This window comes from Mangifera indica, chromosome 2 (genome assembly GCF_011075055.1).
Source record: "Mangifera indica cultivar Alphonso chromosome 2, CATAS_Mindica_2.1, whole genome shotgun sequence".
NCBI classification, from domain to species: Eukaryota; Viridiplantae; Streptophyta; class Magnoliopsida; order Sapindales; family Anacardiaceae; genus Mangifera; species Mangifera indica.
Window position 1 is genome coordinate 8,458,214 of NC_058138.1, and position 25,495 is coordinate 8,483,708.

The following is a 25,495-nucleotide window of genomic DNA, read 5'->3' on the forward strand; positions in this document are numbered from 1 at the left end:
AATTTCTGTCCACAGACCATGATTACTGCAAACAATTTCAAGATTTGAGAGTTCAAGATTTTAGAAATTTTGATCAAATCTATATAACTTATAAAATTACGAAATTGGACAGAATCAAACTGCACCTATTAATGGTCTACTAAAACAATATTCAGCTACAAATGGATTTAAAACTGTCTTTAAAATCAATTTTTTTTTTTCACATATCATAAACTCTGCCAACTATTTCCAAAATTGATAGTTCAAACTTATAGAAGATTTAATCAAATTTATAGAACTCGTAAAATCATAAAAATTGGCAGAATCAAACTACATATATTAATTGTTTACACAAAAAAAAAATCAAATTGAAATGGATTTAAAAACTACTCTAAAATCCTTCTTCAACAATGTCTTTTCCAACTTTAACAATAATAATCACCATTGCTTAATTTTTCTTTTTAGAGTGTTTGAGTTCTTGGTTGAGTGAAAATTTTAAACTTTGATTCTCAAAACAGAATAAAAAACTGTTTGGTATGGTTGGTTTAACTCCGAAGAGGCAGTTTAACTTGGATAAAATTTCTTGTTAAAAAAAATATAAGTTTAAAAATACATTATTTTTAATATTCAAAATATATTTCATTTTGGTAGATGTGAGATAATTCCTCGTAAAAATCAAAATCTCTTCTCTCATGTCACATCTCTTATCCTTATCTCAAAAGAAAATTTATCATATTTAAAAAACTTAAGGACAATAATAATAAATACTGTCTATTACATACCATATAGTAGATATATAGATTTTTAGATGTGTAATTAGTTGTTAATAAACAATGTCATGCAATTAAATGCATTGATTAACATAAATTTTAATAAGGCCAAAAGACTAGTTCCATCCAAAGTTTGTTGAAATGACAAATTCTTACTCTTTAAGCTTCAAAAAACCTAAAATTTAACTTTTCTTCGGTATTTTTTCAATTTTCTTTTTGTCTTATTTTTTTATTTTCAATTTTCAAAAATTTGAGGAGTAAATAAACTTTTTAAAAATATTTGGGGTGTTCAAGAAAATTTTTGAGGATATTTCAGAAATTCAAAAAAGTTTGGAGGTGTTTTAAAATTTGTTGTAGTGATAGGCTTCTTTGAATGAATGTTTCTTTGGTAGAAATTATGCGAACTGGAAAATACAATAAAACATTTCACAAAAGCAGTTTCCTAAATAATAAGGGTGTAATTGGTGTTTTCCCTTTAACATGTAACTCTATTTGCATTTGCACAAGAATGTAAGAGAAAAAATGTATACAGAACGCAATTGGAGAAGTCTTCTTGCCCATTTCTGACGGCATGCATGATGGTAACATCATCAAATCAATAATGAAGATATATTATTGTTTTATAGTTAATAGACCAAGACTAATTGATACCCACTATCTAAGTTATGGCAGAAGTCTTCTAACGTGTTTCTCAGTGTGTGAATATTCCACATGTTAATCACATTGGCATGCTCCACTTGGAAAATAATAGTTGGACTATGAATAATTGCCGGTCAACAAAAATATCTGAAACTAAGAATGTGTAATATAATTTGAGCTCAAATAAATATTGCCTCTACACTGAATTTTTAAAACGAAGTAATTTAATTAAAACGGCAAGAAGCTCTTCAATAACTATATCTTATTAGTAATTAAATAACAGAAAAGAATTCATGACATCATAGCAGCATAACGATGACAATATTGACTCTTCACTTTTTTCTATTTAAAGCCCTATATGTTCTTGTGGTTTCATCATTCAAGAAAAATGGGTTGTCTAATGTGGGCTTATCAAATTCTATGCATTCAGTTGTTATTTTTGTGTTCTCAAAGTTTTGCAACACTCTGCTCTCATGACCAGAGTTATGCATTGCTCCAATTTAAACAACACTTTTCCTTCATCAATACTTCTTCCTTTTTTTGTCATTATTTTCAACCCTCTTATCCAAAAATGATGTCTTGGAAAGAGGATAAGGATTGCTGCTTATGGGATGGTGTCACATGTGATTCTTTAACAGGCCATGTGATTGATCTCGACCTTAGTTGTGCTTGGCTTCATGGAAGTTTTCCTTCAAACACTAGTCTTTTTCTTCTGAATCATTTGCAAAGGCTAAACTTAGCTTTTAATAATTTCAGTCTTTCACATATTTCTTCTAATTTTCATCGTTTGTCTAATTTGATGCATCTTAATTTTTCACACTCGAACTTTTCAGGTCAAATTCCTTTTGAAATTGCCCAGTTATCTAAATTGATTGTTCTTGATCTTTCCCAAAATTACTTTGATGAACTTTCAATTGAAACAAATACTTTGAAGGGGTTAGTTCAAAATTTGACCGAATTAGTAGAACTTCATCTTGATTATGTTAACATGTCCACCGTTGTACCGAGTTCCTTCATGAATATATCTTCTTCTTTATCTTTTTTGGGTCTCTTCTATTGTGATTTGCAAGGAAACTTTCCAAATAGCATCTTCCACCTACCAAGTTTAAAAACCCTTGATTTATCACATAATCACAATTTGATAGTTGTTTTCCCAAAGGTTAACTGGAGTAGCCCCCTCGAGGTGTTGGATGTGTCTTCCATGACTTTTTCAGGAGAGTTTAGTCCTCTTGAAAATCTCAAATACTTGACAGATTTTGCCGCCTCAAATTGCAGTCTTAATGGGTTAGTACCTATTTCACTTGGAAACCTTCCAAATTTAGTTCATATTTCTTTATATTATAACTCTTTCAATGGGTCTCTGCCATCTTGGTTATTCACTCAACCTTTGTTACGATATGTAGACTTGGGTTTTAACCAACTAACAGGCACTATAAATGAATTTCATAGTAAATCATTGGAAATTCTCTATTTAGATGGTAATCGATTGCACGGATCAATTCCAAGTTCAATATTTGAACTTGTTAATTTAACTACTCTCTTTCTTTATTTAAACAATTCAAGTGCCACTGATCTCTACTTGTTTTCAAAGCTTAACAAACTCAAATGGCTTGACTTTTCTCATGTCAGTCTATCTTTGAGCACCCCATTCAAAGGTAACTCTTCCTTTCCGCAACTCACCCAGTTGAGATTATCCGCTTGTAACTTGAGTGAATTTCCAGAGATTTTAAGGAAATCAGACCAATTGAGTTTGCTAGACCTTTCTGAAAATAGAATCCATGGCCGAATTCCTAAATGGATGTGGAACATTGGAAAGGAAAGTTTGAGCTCATTAAATCTTTCCCACAACTTTCTTACAACCATAGATCAACTTCCATGGAAAAATCTTCGATATCTTGACCTTCGTTCCAACTTCCTTCAAGCACCATTTCCAATTCCACCATATGACTTAAAGTATCTTTCATTGTCAAGCAACAATTTGACGGGAGAGATACCACAGTTGTGCAATATGAGTATATTAAAAGTTATAGATCTTTCAAATAACAATTTGAATGGTACAATTCCCCAATGCATGGTAAACTCTAGTAGTCTTCAAGTCTTGGATGTACGAAAAAATAGACCACATGGCAACATTCCTAGAGCATTTGCATCGGGCAATTATTTGAGGACACTTAACTTCAATGGTAATGGGCTTGAAGGGCCAATCCCACAAAGTTTAGTTAATTGTACGAGGCTTGAAGTTTTAGATCTTGGAAACAACAACATAAATGATAGCTTCCCCTATTGGTTGGGAAATCTTCCCAAGTTGCAAGTTCTTGTTCTTCATTTCAACAACTTTTATGGTTCCATTTGGGGTTCTTCTGAATTTAATAGTAGTTTTCCAATGCTGAGAATCTTAGATCTCTCACACAACAATTTTGATGGCTATTTGTCAACACGGTTTTTTGAGAATCTAAAAGCTATGATGAATCTTGATGAAGAAAAAAAGAAATTGAATTATATGGGTGTTTCATATTATCAAGATTCCGTGGAGGTGGTAGTTAAAGGTTTTGGAATCCATCTAGAGAAAATTCTTACTACTTTTACTACCATTGATTTTTCAAACAACAATTTTCATGGAGAAATTCCAAGCTCAATTGGAAAACTTCATTCACTTCGACTCCTCAATCTCTCTCAAAATAGCCTAACTGGTCATATTCCATCATCATTGGGAGACTTGACTGCTCTTGAAGCCTTAGATCTATCTTCAAACAAGCTTATTGGATTGATTCCAACGCAATTGGTAAGTTTGACCTTTCTTGCAAAGTTAAACTTATCACAAAATCAACTTGTGGGACCTATACTTCGAGGGAACCAATTCGAGACCTTCCAGAATGATTCATACATTGGAAACCCAGACTTGTGTGGATTTATATTGACCAACAAATGTAATATTGATGAGGCAATACAACCAAAATCATCAATATTCCATGGTGAAAAGCTTAGTAATTCAGGATGGTGTGAATGGAAGATTGCTATGATGGGATATGGATGCGGACTACCCTTTGGCTTATTCATAGGATATCAAGTGTTAACAACAGGAAAGCCTCTATGGCTTCTAAGAATGATTAATAGAGCTACTAAAAGATGTGAGAGGAGTAGGAGACGTAATTAGAAGACTAAGCAAAAGTTGGCGTCTTCGTAAGGTCAGTTTGGTTTAATTGTACACATTCTTTTCCATTATTGATTATTAATGTTATATGATTATATGTTAATGTCATTCCCACTTTAACAATGTAGGTATTTGCTTGTGGGTGACCATGTAAGGTGTGAAGATCAATGTCATAAAGGATTGCCAAATTTCAAGATTCAGCGTTTATTGTAGTAATGTATATATATATATATATAGCATCAAACAAATTTCAAATTTTCCTTGTACTAGTTTCAATATGTGGCTATGTGTTTTTACTTTCAGGATTTTATTGAAGTTTACGAACCATACATCAATAAAATGTGAGGGGTGTTCATAATTGGTGAAGAGGTTTCAATTTTTATATTTATTATTCGAAGTTTTATTATGCATTTGGTTACCATTTTAAGATTATGTATACTTACTTAGAGCAGCTTATCCATACTTAGGTATATTTTTTAGTGTCTCACAAGTCCTAAAACTTGTCATTCAATTTTTTAAGATGAAATAAAAAGTTGCACGTATTGATAAAAGACATAATATAGACATTTCTTTGATTTATTTTAGCCTAAATAACCCATTTTCCACTAACCCTTATACATATTGTTGTTCCCTAGTTAGTGCTTTGAGCTTTATAATTTATATTTTTTTTGTTTTAACCTGCATTGACCTACCCAGCCATTTAATGTACAAAACCACCCTATTCCTTCAGAGCTTGGTTCATAGGTTTTTTCTTGTTGCAATGCCTCTGTTTTCAGTAGCTTTTGGGGCTGCTTTGGGTTCCACAGGGAGATAATTCTGATGCAGTGCTATGTACATTTCCTTTAGTTTGAGTTTCTCCATTTTGGTTGATGATTTCTCTTGTGTCTCAGGATTTTTGAATTGTCGTTCATGTGTGTTTTGTGTTGTTAGGCATGGGCTTTAATTGGTTCTGTTCTCTAGTGATTTAGATTTTGATGTGCTTTGGTACTGTTATTCTTGGTTTATCTCTAGATTGATTCACAGGCATATAGTGGTTTGCTGTCCTCTTTTCTTGAGGGCAAAGTTGGGCTGTTTGGCTCTGGGATTTATGTTTTCGTGCAATATAAATATTTACTTACTGAAAAAATATATATTAAATTAAATGTCCCACCAAAATGGGGTTAAGCAAAAATGCATCCTTTTCAAAATCCTAAGTAAAAATGTCCCTTTTTCAAGGGCTAAGTAAAAATGCTTTAAATTTTTTTAAAATACCAATACTAGTCTTTATCACTTCTATGTAAACTTTTACCCTCATACATTCCTCACACCATTCAAAATTTTATTTTTCACTCAATATCTGACATTGTAGGTTGGTTCGGAAAAAAGAAAATTTGTGCTTCTGAGTTTGAGTTGAAAAAAATCAGTCTATGATAACAAGGTGTTTATACAAATCTTAACCCAAAACTTTATTTATTCAATAAATCAAGTTCGTATATATTATATACTAACATAGGGGGCATTTGGATAGTTGACAATATATGAGAGGGTTAAATGAAATATTAAAAAAATATGAGAGACATTTAAAAAAATATGAGAGACATTTTGATATTAGACAATGTAACGAAGATATTAAATGAAAAATGGTAGCAAAATATAAGAGTATTTTGATATCCGATAATGTATGGTTATGTATTTTTTATGTCTATGAACCATGTGATGTGAAGAGATGTGTTCTGTCTATGAATAGTGGATTTGGAGAATAATTAATCATTAATCATTAAACCATTTTCTTACTTGTAAAACACTTTTTGAATAGTGGATGATTGTAATTCAAACTTTCATGCAACACTCTTTAATTGTTCTTATACCATTTTAATGAATACAAATTATACTCTTAAATTGTTTGATTTCAATTTATGTCTTTCTTTCAATGATATTTTTGCTAGTTTTTAATAGAATAATACTGGTAACGGTGAGTTCTTGAACAATCTTTTATTATTGGAAATGTTTATTTGTTCTAAATTTCTGATACCCTTTACTTTTCTCCCATTGCTTGAGCTTTAACTGCAGAATTTTTTAGCTAAATGCAGGTATAGCTGTGCAAATTTTACTTGATGTATTTGATATTGAAGGGGTGGTTCATTATGGGACAGCTGGAAGCTCTAATGATTCATTGTCCCTTGGTGATGTTAGTGTAATGAAATATGTTGCCTTCACAAGTCCTTGGAAATGGAAGGTATCCATTAACAAAGAGGATAACGAATATAAGTCCTCCTTTAAAGGTCATTCTCTGTGGTGTGTTGTTAATTTTTCATTTGTTTGTGACATACTGTTAATTGTGGGTTCCACAGCTGATATATACCTTGATAATGCAGCATATAGGGAATTTCTTTTCAAAGAGTTGAATGTCTCAATTGTTGATGAAGAGAGTGCTTCCACTGTGATGGTGAGTAAACAAATAACAATTTCATATCAAACAGTTCTTACTAACTTCAAAATCATTGTTACAAATCATTGATGCTTAGTGGTGTTGTTTTGCAGACATGTCTATCAAATGGGTTGCCCTATATTGTGTTTCGTCGGAATTTCAGATTTGGCTGGTGGGGAAGAAAAGCTATTGTCCCTAGCCTCAGTTCACCAGTTTCTATCAATGCTTTGAGTGTTGCAGTTGAATTTATTGCATTACTTGATAAGGAAAACACAATTCATGACCACCAAAAAGGGGTATCTTTTTCAGCATTTTGACAGTAAACAAGGATTGTTTATCTCTATTCTGAAAAACAGTTAAAAGTATTGTTGACAGTCTTTACCCTTTGAGGGTATAATTTGGATTGATAATGTGCAAAATGTATCTGAAATCGTTTATGGAGAGATATGGAATTCCCTAGTTAGGTCTTGTGCACTCTGCGGCTTATTTACTTCCTACTTGAGCTGGCACCAGCTTGTCCTAATTTGGTATTCATCTGTTATGGATTCAAGTTCAACAAAAGAAAAAAAATCCGAAACATTTAGTATAAAATCAAAATTATGAAAGATTATCATGCGGCAGGAGCCAAAACACAGGCTTCACATATATACCACCAAGAGTTCTTATGACAAACTGTAGGATTGAATTAAGGTTTTGCTTGCCTCTCTATCTAGAGCAAGTCCATCTTCAATGCAAGAAACTATATGTGCATTCTCTGACATTATTTCTTTGATTGAAGGTCACCAGCTTTAGTTTCCACACTCAGCACCTCTCAACTTAGATGCACAGTTATGTTACATCCATTAGAACAATGAAGCTTCATAACCTCTGTTATGCCATGAAAAAAGAAAAAGAGAGACAGACTATTTGGATCCAAATTCACTGTTTATGATTCTACAAGAGCAAGAATATGTTGGAACATACCATGGAAAAGGCATCTGGTTCGACACTGACACCGGACGGAGGCCAAGTAGCAGTCATGATAGCATAGGCTGCAGATTGATGTTTCAGAATTTGGTGTATACACAAATGGAACTTTTAGATTCTTTAAGCTCATGAGAGTGCTGTTTAGAGATTTTATATGCTGTCTAAAACAAGCATTAGCAGAAGTTTGAGAGGCAGATTCTGCAGCTGAGTGATTAAGCGACATTACTTCTTTAACAAGGAGCTCTTCATAAGGAATAAACAACTGCTTGTGGAGACGTGCATACCGACCTCCAGCATATTTCCCAAATGGAAACCAATCTTTAAGTGCAAAGTTTACTGCCTCGCCGCAATTAAAACCTGAAAATGTATAATGGAAAGAGGTTAGAAACATAATGCACACATAAAGAAAGACGCAAATGTGACTCAAAAGAGAGGAATGTGAGATCTCTTACCATTACTGAATCCTCCATGATATGCTCTAGGAAAGGTAACGACAAATTCCCCAGGCATCTGCAGAGCCTTGTAAACAGGTACACCATTTTGCAGCAATAAATTTGGACGAAACATTGTTGTTTTTCCTGCTAACCTATTGAAAACTCTGTCCTCACCCTCGAGGGAAAAGTTCTTACCGGCAAACAGATGATACATTGCTACCCCTTTCGAACTGAGGAGCCTCATTACCTGGAACACCATACCAAGTTTTGGGTGCTCCAGAGTGAAGATAATTGATGCTGAGAATATAATAAGTAGATGCTAATACCAGAAAAAAGAGAAAATCAGAGAATCAAAAAGCAAAAAGTTGGAATTGGCAAAGAGAGTAATGGTACCTATATACGTGTTGATCTTCCACATGCCAGGCAAAAATACTGTATATCATACCAATGCAAAGCATCGGATCTGTTATTCCCTAAATTTACAACAGATTTGTTTAAGAAACTATCAAAAAATTTTAAGACCTAAAAGACTGAGAATCAAGCATCATTCTCCATACCGGAACAGTTATATCCAGGTGGCGAAAAACATTGTCTGGCAGCTTATTAAAATACTGAGAACAAAGAAAGAAGACCCATAAACATTAAGGATGCAAAATGAAAAAGATTCAGCTTAAGCCAGTGCAAAAAGCATTAGGATCATTAAGACCTTCAAATTGCCATTGCTTGTTGCAAGCTTGTCGCCAGGATCTGAGGAGAAGGTGCTGCCTTCAACATTCACTGCATACTCAACTGTTTCTTGTTTATGAACCATTTCAAGCCAAAATCTCTTTTCTATGTATGAAAGACGACGGCCACCTGCAGGAGCAAATTGACGAACAAATTCCTCATTGGCCTTATGCTGGAAGGTACCATAGGTATATTTCCTGAAGGTAACCAAAAGGATGATTTGTGTCAAATTACAATTAAGCAAAAAGAAGAAGAACACTTAATTTACCTGTCCTCCTCTGGGTAGAATGCCCCCTCGGTATTGTTGAGACTCAAATAAAGAAGAGTCTCACATCTAATAAACTTAACTAAAATGAGTGGTATATAAGTGTTATGGATTGGACCTTAACATAAGCCAATTGGTTTAGTGTAACATGGGTTTCAATCTTCACACTTGTAAGCCCAATTTATATTTCCGACATGGCATCAGAGCACGAGCCAAATGACGGGTTTAACAACCTAAGTGTTCCTGGATACAAGTGACAATGCACCCAGCCAAAATCGGCTGAGCCGAGAGACAGGTTTAACAGCCTAGGTGTTTGCACTTAAGCGGGGTGTTGAGACTCAAATAAAGAAGAGTCACACATCTAATAAACTTAACTAAAATGAGTGGTATATAAGTGTTATGGATTGGACTTTAACATAAGTCAATTGGTTTTGTGTAACATGGGTTTCAATCTTCACACTTGTAAGCCCAATTTATATTTCCGACAGGTATCAACTTGAAGAGGTTGAACTAAAGTTCCAAATTTAAAGTCCTCAATCTCCTTACTCACTACATGAGCAGCAGTCACAGAAACTTCCCAAGGTGACTTAATTTCGCAAATACCTGAAGCATCATCATTAAAAAAAAAAAAAAAATTATAGCATGTCATCAATTATAGGACAATCGAAAGCACCTCTAAAAATTATATTAGCATTGTCGAACATACCATATTTGGAAGCATGAGGAGCAATCTTTTGCAGATAAAGTAAAGGATTTTTTAACTCCTCCTCTGTTGGATGGTATTGAGGACAGTAGGGAATTTCGTTTGTCCATTTTACATGATCCAAGAGGAAGACTTATGCCTTTTCTTTTTCTTTAGGGATTCTTCCATTGCTACGCCTTCTCCTTTCGGCCCAAAGATTTGGTACTTCTATTGTCATTCCCAAAATATTCTGTTTCATAATTTGTATAAATCCATTATTAAAGATGGGTGATAAAAGAATCTTTGATGACAGAAACACAATTAGAGAAACAAAATAAATCATTCACAGAAACCAAATTATTACTTTGTTGCGCAAAACACAATATTCTATAGAGTACAATGCAAACAAGATTTACACTACCAAAGAGAACAAATCGTTCAAAAATGAAAATGAAAAGATGATTTTTCTTTCTTGTTTTCTTTTCTTTTAGTTTCTCGTCAAACAAACAGAAAACGAAGAAACAAATTATATTCTCGGCAACCCAACAAAAAATATAGAAAGAAAAAATAAAGACACCATGAAAAGAGTACAGAGAGGACTTGAACACCTTATTCAAAACTCATTTTATAAATAATCCAGTTAAACAATGCTGTGATAAAACATTTTAGAAAAATAATCCAGTTAAAACGATGGTCTGTAATTTTTGTAGAAGCAACAATATTCAAAACTCATTTGAATATCCATAAATAAAAATAAAATGTATGAAATTAGGGCCAATTGAGACGATATTGTAGGTGATCAATAAAATTTATTTCGAAATAAAGTTAACCAAAGCAAAATAAAATAAAGAGAAATGAATTGAAATTACCCATTTGAAAGGTGTATTTAGAAAATTAATTTTCACTTAAAGGGTTATACATATATGATCTAAACTCAAATTTAAACACATAAATGCCCTCACCCAACCTTAGCTTAGTTTGTTAACATAAATTTGTCCTTGTAATATTACCCTTAATTAAGTGTATTGTGATAAAGAAGTATTGTATTTAAGTTACAACGACAAGACAAACGGTCATGGCAAAACTGAACCTAATTTTAAATACCAATACTTGTTGGGAAACCAAGTATGAACACTTGTCTAATCATTGTTATAATTAGTTGAGGTAGAACAAAATTTTAATTTCAAAACCAATATATTTTAGGATTAAAAAAGCTTATTTATAGAAAATGAATATTGTTACAAAAGCTAATCCCAACAAATTAAAACAAGTAAACAGTTTTGCATTCAACATTAACTTGTATAAATTATTTCCCTTTACAGCAAGTAATTAACATACAAAATTGAAGATGATGGGTCTCCAAACAAGTCCTTGTAGGGCATTACTTTTGTGCTTGCTTTATTCAATCATTTTGTGGATGGCGTGTGAGATGTTAGAGGCCAAAGTTTCGGATGAGCATAAAGACTTCGAGGCATGTAAACTACATTGTGAGTTTACAAATCGAGCTGGGTATGACTGTTCTAGTATGTGCTTACTTTTGTTACTGAAATATTGAAAGCATGCGTTGAAATTTGTAAAACTATGTCACTTGTATATTTAAATTTACTGTTCAAATAAATAAAAGCATAATGAAGGTATATTCAATTATAAGTCTTTCTATTTGAAAATTTTCGATTAGATTAGTGAGACTATAAAATAGAAATTTCTATTAATTTAAATGTGATCACTCCTCAAATCACCCTCCTTGAGTTGTTGTCAATTCACAAGAACCATCCTCCTTGAATTATTGCCAAATCTCAAGAAAAAAATTTTAGTTGTTGCTCTCATTAATAAACAATCAACCCAAAAAATGTTCCTAATTTATGAACTGAATTTGGATACTGAGGAAAGTTTAATAGTCCATGGATCAATCTACTAAAGGTTTAGTATGACACAGTCCAAAACAATGCTGACCACATTAAACTCCTCATTAGCCTATGACTGGTTGGTCTGACCTATAAGGCTTGTTATAGGCCCAGATTGTTTACCTGTTCATGAAGGGTGATTAAAGGGGAAAATCAGACTAAATTAAATCAGGCACAGATATGCATCATTAATGACATGATTAGCATAGCTAAAGATTTTAAGTTGTTCAAATTAACTCACCTAAAAAGATGACAAGAATTAGTAAAATTGGTAAAATATTAAAACTGTATTCAAATTTTATAAGAAAAAATTTGGATTTGAATTTTTATCACGTTTACAAAATCTTGATTTAAATTACTTATAAAAAAAATAACTCAATTAAAATAAGGCTAAAAGATTATTTCTACCCAAGGTTTAGTGAAAATCCAAACCCACACATGTTAACTTTTGAAAATCTAAATATTCATTCATCTATTAATTTTGGTTGTTATTATTAGGGACAAAATTATCATTTATAGATTTTATTTAAACTCATATTTTAAAATTATATATGAGTTTTAAAATTTTATTTTTTCTCCTAACCTCATATTTTTCAGGTTTAAAAACTGTTTTTCCTCCCTAAGTCTAGGGTTTCAGCCCCTCATGTTTTTCATATAGATGTTGGGCCCCAACTTTCTGAAAAATTTCAGTTTCACCTTATATCTTTATCTTCATCAATTTCTCTCCCATCAGTTGAGCCTTGATCTCTAGTCGATTTATAGTAAAATTTTTTAAACTCGTGAGTTTGATAAACCAAACACCATAAAGCTCACATTCAAACTCAAGTTAAAAAATATTTAACTTTTAAATTCGAATTCAAACTTAAACTTATTTAAATTGATCTCATTTTAAACTCGAATATAATCCTCCCTGTTATAATTTGTAAAATTAATTATAAAGGAGGTAAGACATTTGATTGTTGAGAAAGGTCAAATAGATGAAATTAAAATACTAATAATAATAGGCTAAAAGACTTGTTCTCATAGAAAGTATAGTGAAATCTCAAAGTTTTACCCTATAATTTTTAAAAATCTAAATACCCATCTATAAATAAATTTTTGTTAAAAATCTTAGTTAGAATTAAGGGTAAAACTACTATTTAATAAAAAAATTTGAAAACAAAACTTTTAACATTTTTACCTTGTCAATTTGAAAATATCACAATTTTCCCATAAAATTTCTTTTAAAGTTTGAAAAGTGGGTCTTCTCTCTAGGTTTCTTCTCCTTTGATGACTTACTCTTTCTAACCGTTGACCGGCTTTTCCTCTTTTTTCCCCTTTAATCAATCGTTTCCCTTTGCTTTGATTTTGCATTTGTTGGAGGCAAAGACCATCGCCTTTGTCTTAGATGAAAACGAAGACGTTCTGGCCTCAAAATGTCATAATAGGCAAGGACAAACGCAAGGTATCATACTATAGAGAAAAAAAAAAAAGAGAGAAAGAACAAGCCCGCAAGGTATCATAACATTTCTATGTAAGGTAGTTTCATAAATTTTAAGCGCGTACGCCTTGAAACATCAAAGTCTGACAATTGTACCCCTCAAAGATCATAAACTACCACATAGAACCTTTAATTTTTGGTGAGGGTGTAATTGAACATAAACTACCACATAATTTTGTGGTAGGCACGTAATTGAGTTGAATCGAATCAAACTAAGCAAGCCTTCAACTCGATAATATATTTATAGAGTTCAAGCTCAAATTTAAGACAATAACGATTGACATAAGCTTGACTCAACAAATTAATTTTAACTCTTTAATTTTAAAGAATACTTAAATTTAAATCTCATAATTTATATATTTATCAATTATATATATTCTAAAAAGTACAAAATAAGATTTTAAAGATATAATTATAATATTTGAATCTTTAAATAGTTTATTTATTTTACTTGAATCGTATTGTGAGTTTATGAACTCATAAAATCAATCAAATCAAGCTTAAATTTGATTTAAAAGTTGAACTTGGACAACTCAAATTTTAGCTCAATTCAAGAGGAACCATATTGTAAAACACTCGCACGTAGTTCGTCTCATTGTAACCATAGTCTTTGGTGCTAAATTTAAAGGAAGACTAGATTTGGCCAATAAAATGACATTTAGCTCCTAAATTCTAATTTTATAGCCCAAGAATCAACTTTAAAAGTACATGTATAGTATCGTACGTGTCAATGAATTAGACCACTGTATCTTTGAATTAACAGTTGGAACACAAATTCTAAGGGAGCTAACTAGTATGTGAATTTACGAAATAGTCCTGGAAATGTTGTTAGATACCGGCCCGTGTCCATTAGGTTATGTGGTGCTTTCTAATGTAAGCTTTCTACATTTTCCGACGCATATTTACCTATGTAAACAAATTATTTTACAATTATCTCATATTTGCTCTTTATTCCTGCTAATTTAAGTCCAAATCCTAAGCCCAATGTTATGTGCGAGTACTTTTGTTTTAAATATATAGTTAGATATATAAATAATATATTATTATATAATAAAATATTATCTTATTTTTAATGAAAAATTATTCAATTATATAATAACATATCATCTATGCATCTAATTATATACTTAAATATATATATATATATAGTTTTATTGAAAAATTAACGATAAAGGGTGTATGTGATAGCTTTTGTACTTTTGAGGCTGTAGTATTTTTTTATGGTTCAATGTGTATTTGTTATTATCAGAACTAATAATTTTCAATACGACATATTAACTCAATATGACATAAAAATATTGGGTTAAGATTTATTTTTTTACAAGAAATTTAACTCAAATCAACCCAAAACACATCAAAACTAAATCAAATTGTGTTATGGTTGACACAAAAGTTATTTGAATTTATCCGAATATTTTAAAAAAATTACTGTAGTAGAATTTGATATGGACAAATTAAAGAAATATTGAAGGATAACTATCAATTACAACAATTGAAATCTTGACATATTGCATATAGTTGTATCTCTATATAGTAGTAATTACTTCAATTGTTCTTGATTTTTGTTTAAATTTTATTTTATTTTTCAGTAGTGAAAATGAGATTTAATTATTAAGATTATTGATGTATTTGAAAGATTTTATTATGTAATTTTTTAGATCATTCATAAAAAAAAATATTATGTTATATATTTTGTAAATAATAGGTTAGGATAATCAAATAAAGAATTAAAATGCTAAAAACATTTGAGAAGATGAAAATACTAAATAATTTTGGGTCAATTTTGGTTATATCCAATCAATCTAAATTAGATTTAGGTTAGATTAAGGTTAAAATATTTCAATACGATTTTAATTAAGATAAAATTAAGAATATGATTCTTTTAACTCAAAACTCAAATTAACACAATAGAAACATAACTGTATAATACAAACTGTCAGGCTAGCCAGTATCCCCACATAGAGATGTAAACACATATCATACAGATTGTATATTTGTCAATTTATTCATTTCTAAAAATTGGTGAAAAATCAATTAGCTAAAACATCATTTTCTTTGTTTTCGGATTCATAATTAGACTTTTAAATAGTATATTTAACATATTTTCAGATATTTAAAAATAAAACAAAAAGTAAGCATTTTGATTCATCTACCAAAGACGTATATAAAATTTTTGCACAAAGTAAGTTATGATAGCGGTACTAAAGATTTGATATTAAATCTTGATATCTACTACAATAATGTAAAATAAATGTAGAAAAAGAGTTAGACACAAGATAATTTTTTAACGTGTTATAATCTATAAATAAAGTATGTGTATGGAATGTACAAGAAAGTTTTATCACCTAACTTATGGTGAAATTGTGTAGATAAGTATGTATATGAAATGTACAATAAAATATCCAAAGAACGGTAAAAGTCTTGAAGAGAATTGGTAGAATTTATGAAAGACTTATCACCTAATTTATGATAAAAATTATCAAATCATAAGTATAGTGTTTGTTCTTATAATTAATTCTTCTCCTTCCCATTCTCTAAAAAAATATTCTTCTTTTAAGAGATTAAAGATGATGGTTATAATTTTATTGGTTATATTCAAAATTCAAATTTATTATGAAAGATGATTTTTATAAGAGATATTAAAATTTTTATCCTTAAATGAGCCCGCTTATATAAGTCTATTACATTTTTCGAATATTAAACATTTATACAACAAAAATAGTATAATATCTAAATTATCTTTGTATTCAACTTTGGGTAAAAGTAGGGTTGGCGAAATTACCAATCTGTTCTTTCATAAATACACAATTTAGAATTTAAGTTTTCAACTAAAAACTTTTTATTATCACTTAGCAAACCCTAAATCTAACTATCAGCAATTTAGGATTTTAGTTCATTATTAATATTTTTGCATGGATAAAAGAAAAATGCTCACAGGATATAACAGAAATACATAAGTTTTTGTGTAATTAAATAGTAACAAGGTTAAAGTTCACACGTAAACAGTACCCACCATTAACATCTGTTCAATTTGTGATAAAAATGTTTAAGTGTTTATGTGTGTGATAATTTTGTAGATGAGGTTGATTTTTTGGGAAAAATTTCAATATCCCTTGTAATAAATTTTATTGGTTTATTCAAAATTCAAATTTATTATAATAATTTATTTAATCTAACTTATTGTTTCTTTTAAAAAGATGACATGAAAAAAAATGTAAATTAGTGAATTATGTTCTTTTAAGTGACAGATGGTTTTTTTTTAATGGCCAAATGACTTGATCCCACTCATGGTATAGTGACATCTCAAAGTGACCCTCTTCAATTTTCAAAAATCTAGATATCCACCTATGAACAAAATTTTGTTAAAATTCTAATTAAAGTTAAGGGTAAAACTGTTATATAATAAAATAATTTTAAAAACTAAAGTTTTGTCACATTCCCCCCCCCCCCCCTCAATTTGCAAATCTAACATTTCCTTCCACTCAAAGTTTGAAAAGTAGGAATTTAACCCCCACGGTTTTGGAACCATCGCTTGCGTTTGTCCTTCCACTTAGGTTATCTCTCCATGCCGATTTGTTCCCACCCACTAATTGAAGCTATTAACTTTGACAAAGGCAAAATCGTCTTCGTAAGAGTGTTTTCATCTCAGAAGAAGATGATTTCATCTTTGTTTGAGACAAAAACATCGTTTTCATTTGAGACCTCAGACAAAGACAATGTGTCTGTCTGAGATAAAGATACTTTGACAAAGATGATGTCTCTATTTGAGGTCATTTTCATCTCGAACAAAGATAATTTTGTCTTCGTCTGAGATAAAGACACTTCGACAATTGTCTTCGTCGGAGAAAATACTTGTCGTTAGAGGGTGGGAACAAGTTGGCAGGGGGAGCCAACATTGCGGAGATGGCGAACTTCGACCGATGTTCCTACTGAGAAAACTGTAGAAAGTTTTTAGATTATCATATGAAAGGTTTACTAAAATAAAAATGTGCTTGAATTATTACAGGATGGCTCTACCAGGAAAGCACTTATCCAGAATTAAGTGCTATCTTCTTTCATTTTCTCTCACATGGTGGTAGGTTTCACCAGTAATAAATTTATGGTCAAATAACTATTTCCCACCCAAGGATTGATGAAATAACTATTTTCCATCCATGAAGTTTTAAAAAGCCAAAATTTCTCCCATAATCCAATTATTTTAGTAAATTATGTTTGATTTTTTTAGAAAAAACTATTTTTCTCTTTTATTGAAATTACAAATCTGCCATTAGCACTTCGTATAGATACAAAATTATTAATATATCTTATTAGTTTAAAAACTTATCATTAAAACCCTTAAAAATTTATAAATTCTAATAAGCTTCAAAATATTATATTTTGTTCAATTTTATAAGAGTGATACTATCATTTTTAAAACTACTGAGTGATATATTGTTATAATTTGTAATTCATCCCAGCCACTTGTCATTTTGAAGGCAAAAATAAATTAGAAAAATTTAGAAGGGAAAAAAAAAAAAAGAAACGTTTCTATCCTCCCCTTATTGATTACCGTAATCACTACAGGTAATTGAAAGAATAGAAGCCAGAGGATAAATTTCCAAACCACCAACCTTTCACAGCTTCACTATCCCAAAAAAGCCTAAAAAATGGCGCAGTTCGTCGGAACAGACGACATAGAGTCAGTGCGAATTGGCCTGACCGAGCTCGGAAGAAGCTTAAAGTCTTCTCTGAGGTGTAAGACGTCTTCAAGTCAAAGAGGTACCGGGAAGGATGACGATGTGGAGCTCGTTTCTGACGTTGAAATTGCTTGGCAATGGGCTGCCATTGAGAGATTAGCAGACTTTTGACCGGCTCAAGGGTCTCTGTTCGATATGGAGGGAGACGGGAAGGTTGTGGATGGTGAGGGGAAGAGGGTGATTAATATTACTATTTTTGGTTCGGCTGAGAGTTGTGCATTTATGGAGAAGCTTATTAAGCATATTGGGCATGATAATTTGAAGTTGTTGAGGAAGATCAGAGAAGGAATTGAGCTGTAAGTGTTTGTGTATGTTCTCAGTTTGGAGTCTTGTGGTCTGGGTTGTTGCCACGTTTGTGTCTTTGTTAACGTGCTTGTTGAAATATTGGTTTTTTATGGTGGTCTTATGAGGTTTTAGCTCTTGAAAGGAATGTATTTAATTGAAGTACTTCTGTTATAACTATTCTGGGTTCCCAGCGGGTTTGTAAATTTACTTAATATGCTTACTGAATGCTCAAATTATTATTGTGTTCTTACTAAAAATTAACTAAATGTTGAACAAATGTAGTTCACTTTTGGAAGAAATCTGCTTGGTTGAAGTATTTAGAAGTTAATTGAAATACTTATGTTTTAATTAGTTTGGCTTGCTGGAAAGTTTTTAACTTTAATTATATTCTTACTGGAAGCTCAGTTTTTTATATGCCGAATAATTGAATTGCCTTTTCATATATAAACTCAGCATCTAATTGAGTAAATGTAATTAACTTAAAATGAGGCTAATTAATTAAAGTACTTATAAAGCTAGTGTTAATCTGCTTTGTTCATATTGGTTTTACTTTATATTTCAATGTTAAGATCAATAATTTCATATAGTTTCTTTTTCTAAGTTTGAATGGACTTGAATGCAGTAGTTGTCTGTCATGCGTTTAACAATTACTGGTTTATCTTTTTTTAAATTTTGAGAGTTGGTGTGGAGTTGCCAACTATAGAGGTGAGATATAAGAATCTCAATGTGGCAGCTGATTGTGAGATTGTTCATGCAAAGCCCATTCCAACACTCTTGAATTCTATTAAATATTTGCTTTTGGTAAGTATATTCATTTTATTTGGAGCCGTAAATTGAATCCATAACAATACTTATCTGGCTGTAATTGATGTGTAAATTTAAAACAGAGAGCTTTAATTAGTCCTTATTGTTGATAGTTCTTTAAGGTGCAGCTTACTTGCAGTTTTGAATAATTTTATTGAAACTGAACCTTGTTTTGCAGGTCGTCCCGAAGCTTATAGGTTCAAAGTCAAATCAAGCTAGGATAACCATCATTAATGATATAAGTGGCATTGTTAAGCCTAGAAGGTAATATGAAAAGCTTACTGTTTGTAAAATTAACTCCATTAATGAATTGACATAATCCCCTTTGGGTCAACCATATTGATTAGCCATTATATAGCTGAATTGTCATTGTGGACTTTTGATGAATTGTCGTAAATTGATGTTACTTACTTTCAAAGGATAAATTGACCTTTCTAATTCTAACTTGTGCTTCTTGACTTCTGAAGACCTTTTGTGATTGAACTTGTTTGTAAGAATCTAACTTATTATCAAATGAATAATTCATATATTTAAGCATAGGTAACCTTCAAAAAGTTTCATAAGGATTTTTCTTTTATTAGAGCCAGTATGTGTGGATCACACTGTCATGCAGTATTTCTATTGCCCTATTTATGTGATGTGACCTGGGCACATAGCATGGTTTAACTAAAATCTCTTACATTTAAGTTCCTTAGCAACTTGTGAAATCAATTATGTGGATGATTCTAGTTAGCCAGTCCTTACATGAAAATTTAACAATTTGTTGTTGCACATGACTTTTCTAGTTAAATTGATAGATATCTAGGAAAGGATCCACTTTGAGATGCTCTATCAGAGAACAGACTGAATTTTGTTTGGCTTCAGAAGGTGTTGAGGAAAGCCTCTTTTCTGGTAGATTTTTTGTAAAGGAAAATTTGAAAGGCAGCCGTGGATATTAAACCAAATGTGTACTTAAATATGCTTGAATTATTTTAGGATGACTCTTCTGCTTGGGCCCCCAGGTTGCGGGAAGACTACCCTTTTAAAGGCTCTCTCTGGAACTCTTGACAAATATCTAAAGGTTTCAGAATTTCATTTGGAGTATTACCATCTTGACTGTCAGTCAAATGCATGAATCTATAACTAAATTTCTAACTTGCTTAAACTTGATAGAATCATGAAGGAAAGCTTGAAGCATCACAACTGCACATCTTTGATAGGTTTCCTAATTTTAGTATTTGATTATATCTCACTGTTGTACTGCACAGTTGTACACTGCTGCACAAAAGCAAAGGTAACTCTGCCTCATATTAGAGGGAGAATCTAGCCCAATTTTTTAGATTACCTTGTTACATTTTCAAAAAGGATCAAGTCTATTTGTAGCCATATGTTCAATTAATTTTTGGTTCTTAGCTTGATCCAAGCTGAAAGCAAATAAATAATATCATCAGCAAATTTTCTTCTCTACTGTGTGCTATCTAAGTTTGATGTCCTAATGTACTCAGTTTTGGTTCTGTTTTCTTCAAAGGCGACAGGATTTTCTTACGGTGGTTACTGGCTGGATGAGTTTTTTCCCCAGAAAACGTCAGCTTATATAAGCCAAGAAGATCTGCATATAGCAGAAATGACTGTGAGGGAAACACTTGATTTTTCATTAAAATATGCAGGAGACATATGATTGTTGGTCCCACAAAAGCCTTATTTATGGATGAAATATGAAATGGCTTAGACAGTTCAACTGCATATCAGATTGTTGCTTGTCTGCAACAGCTGTTCCATATCACAGATGCTACCATATTGATTTCACTTCAGCCAGCTCCAGAAACATTTGAACGCTTTGATGACATCATTTTGATGGCAGAAGGAAAGGTTGTGTATCTAGGATCACGTGATCAAGTTGTAGAGTTTTTTGAGAACTATGGATTCAGGTGTCCTCAAAGAAATTGTGTAGCTGACTTTCTTCAGGAGGTCAGTGAATTTGAGCTTATAATAATTTATTTTTCATGCTTAAATATTAGTACTTCAACTTTTATTTTTTATTCATTTTTCGGTAGGTGATATCTTGAAAAGATCAAGCGCAATACTGGTACCACAGTGAAGCTCCTTACAATTATGTTTCAATAGATATGTTCTGTCAAAAATTCAAGAATCTCCTCTTGGCAAGAAGCTTGATGAGGATCTGTCGGTGCCATATGATTGATCCAAAAGCCACAAGAATGCTCTTTCCTTCAATGTGTATTGTCTTTCTAAGTGGCAACTCCTTAGAGCTTGCATGTCAAGGGAATATCTTCTCTTGAACAGAAATTCTTTTATCTATGTGTTCAAAACAACCCAGGTTATTATTATAATTAGTAATTTTCAATTATGTTATACTTTTGTAATTACATGTGCAAAGGCAAGGATAATCTGAAACATGTGAAGGAATTTCTTGTTACAGATTGTTATCGTTGCACCCATCACAATGACTGTCTTTTTGCGGACTAAGATGGAAATTGATGTTCTTCATGCAACTTACTACATGGGTGCCCAGTTCTTTGGACTAATGATACTTCACATTGATGGTATTCTGGAATTGTCTCTTATCAGAGCTAGACTTCCAGTGTTCTTCAACCAGAAAGAGTTGTGCTTTTACCCTGCTTGGGCATATGCAATTCCAGCCACTATTTTGAAAATTCCTCTCAGTAATTGAATCTGTGACATGGACATGCCTTACTTTCTATGTCATTGGATATAGTCGTGAGGCCAATAGGTGAGTTTCAATTACAATGGATGTGTTTACTAGTGCATTGTATCCTTTTTATATCTTATTTATTGATTCATTATGTTATATCATCTATCGATCATCAATCAGTGCCCTTATATCTAAAGCTTAACATCAAGCAATCTCCAAAATGACAGCATACTGAATTCTTAGGATTAGCTTTGTTAATCTTATGTATCAAAGTAAAAAAAAATGATTATGTACTCAGATATGAATTCCTCAACAATATGCTTGGATTCACTTTGCAGATCATTTAAAAGTAGTTGCTGCAGAAAGTTTCTCATTTTCTGGTGGCTGAGGTTCTGATATTTAATTGGTTGCTATGATTTAGGTTCTTCTGTCAGCTCATTCTACTTTTTGCTGTGTACCTTAACTTTATATCCATGTTTCAGTTTTCGGCATCAGTCTGCCAAACTTTGGGTGCTTCCATGACAGTCAGTGTTTTTGCAGTATTAGTAGTCCTGATTTATGGTGGCTTTGTGATCACACATCGTAAGGCTATTTGGACCTCCTCAAATTTATTTTTAAAATCATCATCCAAAAGGATAAACTTATGTTGTGTTATTCATTGCAGCCTCCATGCCATGGTGATTGAAGTGGGGTTTTGGGTCTCCCCTCTTTCACATGGAGAGATTCACCTTTCTATAATTGAATATTTTGCTCCTTGGTGGCAAAAGGCGAACTCTCATAGGAACACTTTTTGGTTCCTCTAATCAAGAAAACAATGCAAAAATCTTGTCAGGTAATGCTGCTATTCATTCTAAGTTTTATTTATTCGTTGTCATTTAAATCTAGCAGAGATATCCAGCAGAGCTCATTCAATATATAAGTTTTATTTATTCGTTGTCATGTAAATATGACATATGCATGTAAAAAGAAACATTTAATTTGGAAACTGATAAAGAAATTAGACGAAAGGAGATATTTAAACATATAAAATAAAGTATAAATACTAAGCTATTTCATAACTTTCTATATATCAATCTTGAGCAGAAATATATATTATATAACTCATCTTATGTATTTTGCATAAGTTATTCATCTTACATAGTGTCACCTGTATTTTAGTGACCCAATCAAGATTTTAGATCATATCTCACATGTATTAATAATGACTTGCTCATGATTTTAGACTTGTACGTTCAATGACCCAAGTATAATGCAAAAATGTGCACATTGCACAACAAATCCAACCGGATCAAACTTATAATTTTATGGTGCAGTGCCAATATGCAAAGACTACGAACAATGAGTAAAAACTTATATTGTTCCAAAATGTAAGTGAAAATAAGTTTATATTTTTTATTTCTTGAAATGTGTTGCAAACATTTCTCTTTTGGTTACCACCAACAATAGTTTATAAACCAACGTTTAAACTTTTCTCTTTAAACTTCAAAGAAAGCAAGTTTTTGGTTTAAAAGAAATGGTAAATTTATGAACATATCTTATAACTTATGAAGACATCATTTTCAAAGTTGGTTACTCTTTTCAAACCTATAGGATCTTATTCAAACATTTATATGTAGATAAAATGAGTCATTTCTATTTACATTAATTAAGAATGATAGTTAACACAAACTCTTAAATGTGCTAGTTAGTATGCAAGGAACTACTTGTACCTTAGCCTCAACTAATAAATTCAATTTGTATAAAGGAACTCCCTGAAATATTCTTAAATCTCATTGAAAAACTTTAATCTAAAAGTAATTTCATAAATCCTATAGGTAACTAAAGGACAAACCCTAGATCTAACACTTGTTTATATTGTAGTTGTACAATCTCTTCATAAATTTTATTATTTTTTTATACAAATTAACATATTATGAAGTTTGGCCAAGTCGAACTAGATATATTAATGGTTTACCAAAATATATCAGATTTTAGAACATCTCTAATATCAATTTCATCTACAGCCCATGAATACTGCTAACTATTTCCAAATTTGACAGTTCAAACTTATAGAAGATTTAATCAAATTTATACAACTCGTACAATTATAAAAATTGGCAAAATCAAACTACATATATTAATTGTTTACACAAAAAAATACTCAACTTGAAATGGATTTAAAAACTACTCTATAATCCTTCTTCAACAATGTCTTTTCCAACTTTAACAATAATAACCACCATTGCTTAATTTTTCTTTTTAGAGTGTTTGAGTTCTTGGTTGAGTGAAAATTTTAAACTTTGATTCTCAAAACAGAATAAAAAACTGTTTGGTATGGTCGGTTTAACCCTAAAGAGACAGTTCAATTTGGATAAGATTTCTAGTTTAAAAAAAATATAAGTTTAAAAATACATTATTTTTAATATTCAAATATTCAAAATATATCTCATTTTGGTAGATATGAGATAATTCCTTGTAAAAATCAAAATCTCTTTCTCTTATGTCACATCTGTTATTCTTATATCAAATGAAAATTTATCATATTTAAAAAATTTAAAGACAATAATAATAAATACTGTTTATTACATACCATATAGTAGATATATAGATTTTTAGATGTGTAATTAGTTGTTAATAAACAATGTCATACAATTAAATGCATTGATTGAATAACATAAATTTTAATAAGGCGAAAAGACTTGTTCCATCCAAAGTTTCAAAAAAACCCAAAATTTCATTTTTCCTAGGTATTCTTTTTATTATCCTTTTCCTCTTATTTTTTTATTTTCAATTTTCAAAAGTCTGAGGGGTAATAAACTTTTTAAAAATATTTGGTGTGTCAAAGAAAATTTTCAAGGATATTCTAGAAATTAAAAAAAGTTTGGAGGTGTTTTTCGAATTTGTTGTAGTGATAGGCTTCTTTGAATGAGTGTTTCCTAGGTAGAAATTATGCGAAGTGGAGAATACAGTAAAACATGTCGCAAAAGTAGTTTCCTAGATAATTATTAGTATTTTAACTCTATTTGCATAAGAATGTAAGAGAAAAAATCTATACAGATCGAAAAGCAATTGGAGAAGTCTTCTTGCCCATTTCTGACGGCATGCATGATGGTGACATCAAATGAATAATGAAGATATTATTGTTTTATAGTTAATAGACCAAGACTAATTGATACCCACAATGTAAGTTATGGCAGAAGTCTTTTAACGTGTCTCTCAGTGTGTGAATATTCCACATGTTAATCACATTGGCATGCTCCACCTGGAAAATGATACTTGGACCTTGAATAATTACCAGTCAACAAAAAATATTGTTGACTCCAAAAAATTTGATATGACACGAATATAATTGGAGAAGTCTTCTTGCCCATTTCTCACTGCATGCATGATGGTAACATTGTATAAATAATGTAGATGTTATTGTTTTCTAGCTGATAGACCAAGACTATTAAATACCCAATATGTAAGCTATTCTAACGTGTTTCTCAGTGTATGAACCTAAGAGCAAACTATTATTGTCAAGAATTGTCAATTTAAGATGATACTCTGGAGTCTCTTAAGTCCATGAAGACCAAGACTTTATATTACTAGCCAAATTACTTATGAAGTGGTGTTTTTACTATTTTATAAATTTATTT

The 25,495-nt window shown here is 31.2% G+C and overlaps 3 protein-coding genes and 1 pseudogene across 3 annotated transcripts; 3 read left to right on the forward strand and 1 right to left on the reverse strand.

The window, feature by feature from the left end:
* LOC123209098 overlaps nt 1-23,156 on the forward strand; it is an 83,050-nt pseudogene extending 59,894 nt beyond the window's left edge.
* Nucleotides 2,290-4,927, forward strand: LOC123209091 (receptor-like protein 7). Its single transcript, XM_044626847.1, has 2 exons — nt 2,290-4,573; nt 4,668-4,927. The coding sequence occupies exon 1, from the start codon at nt 2,377-2,379 to the stop codon at nt 4,540-4,542; it is 2,166 nt and encodes a 721-aa protein (XP_044482782.1). The 5' UTR covers nt 2,290-2,376; the 3' UTR covers nt 4,543-4,573; nt 4,668-4,927.
* LOC123208524 lies at nt 6,159-7,263 on the forward strand. Its single transcript, XM_044626058.1, has 4 exons — nt 6,159-6,177; nt 6,609-6,800; nt 6,870-6,964; nt 7,060-7,263. The coding sequence occupies exons 1-4, from the start codon at nt 6,159-6,161 to the stop codon at nt 7,261-7,263; spliced, it is 510 nt and encodes a 169-aa protein (XP_044481993.1).
* Nucleotides 7,508-9,362, reverse strand: LOC123209100 (lysine-specific demethylase JMJ706-like). Its single transcript, XM_044626852.1, has 3 exons — nt 9,053-9,362; nt 8,365-8,957; nt 7,508-8,269 (listed from the first exon to the last, which is right to left on the reverse strand). Exons 2-3 carry the CDS (start codon nt 8,603-8,605, stop codon nt 7,872-7,874), a joined length of 639 nt encoding a protein of 212 aa, XP_044482787.1. The 5' UTR covers nt 8,606-8,957; nt 9,053-9,362; the 3' UTR covers nt 7,508-7,871.
* Nucleotides 23,157-25,495: the final 2,339 nt, after the last annotated feature.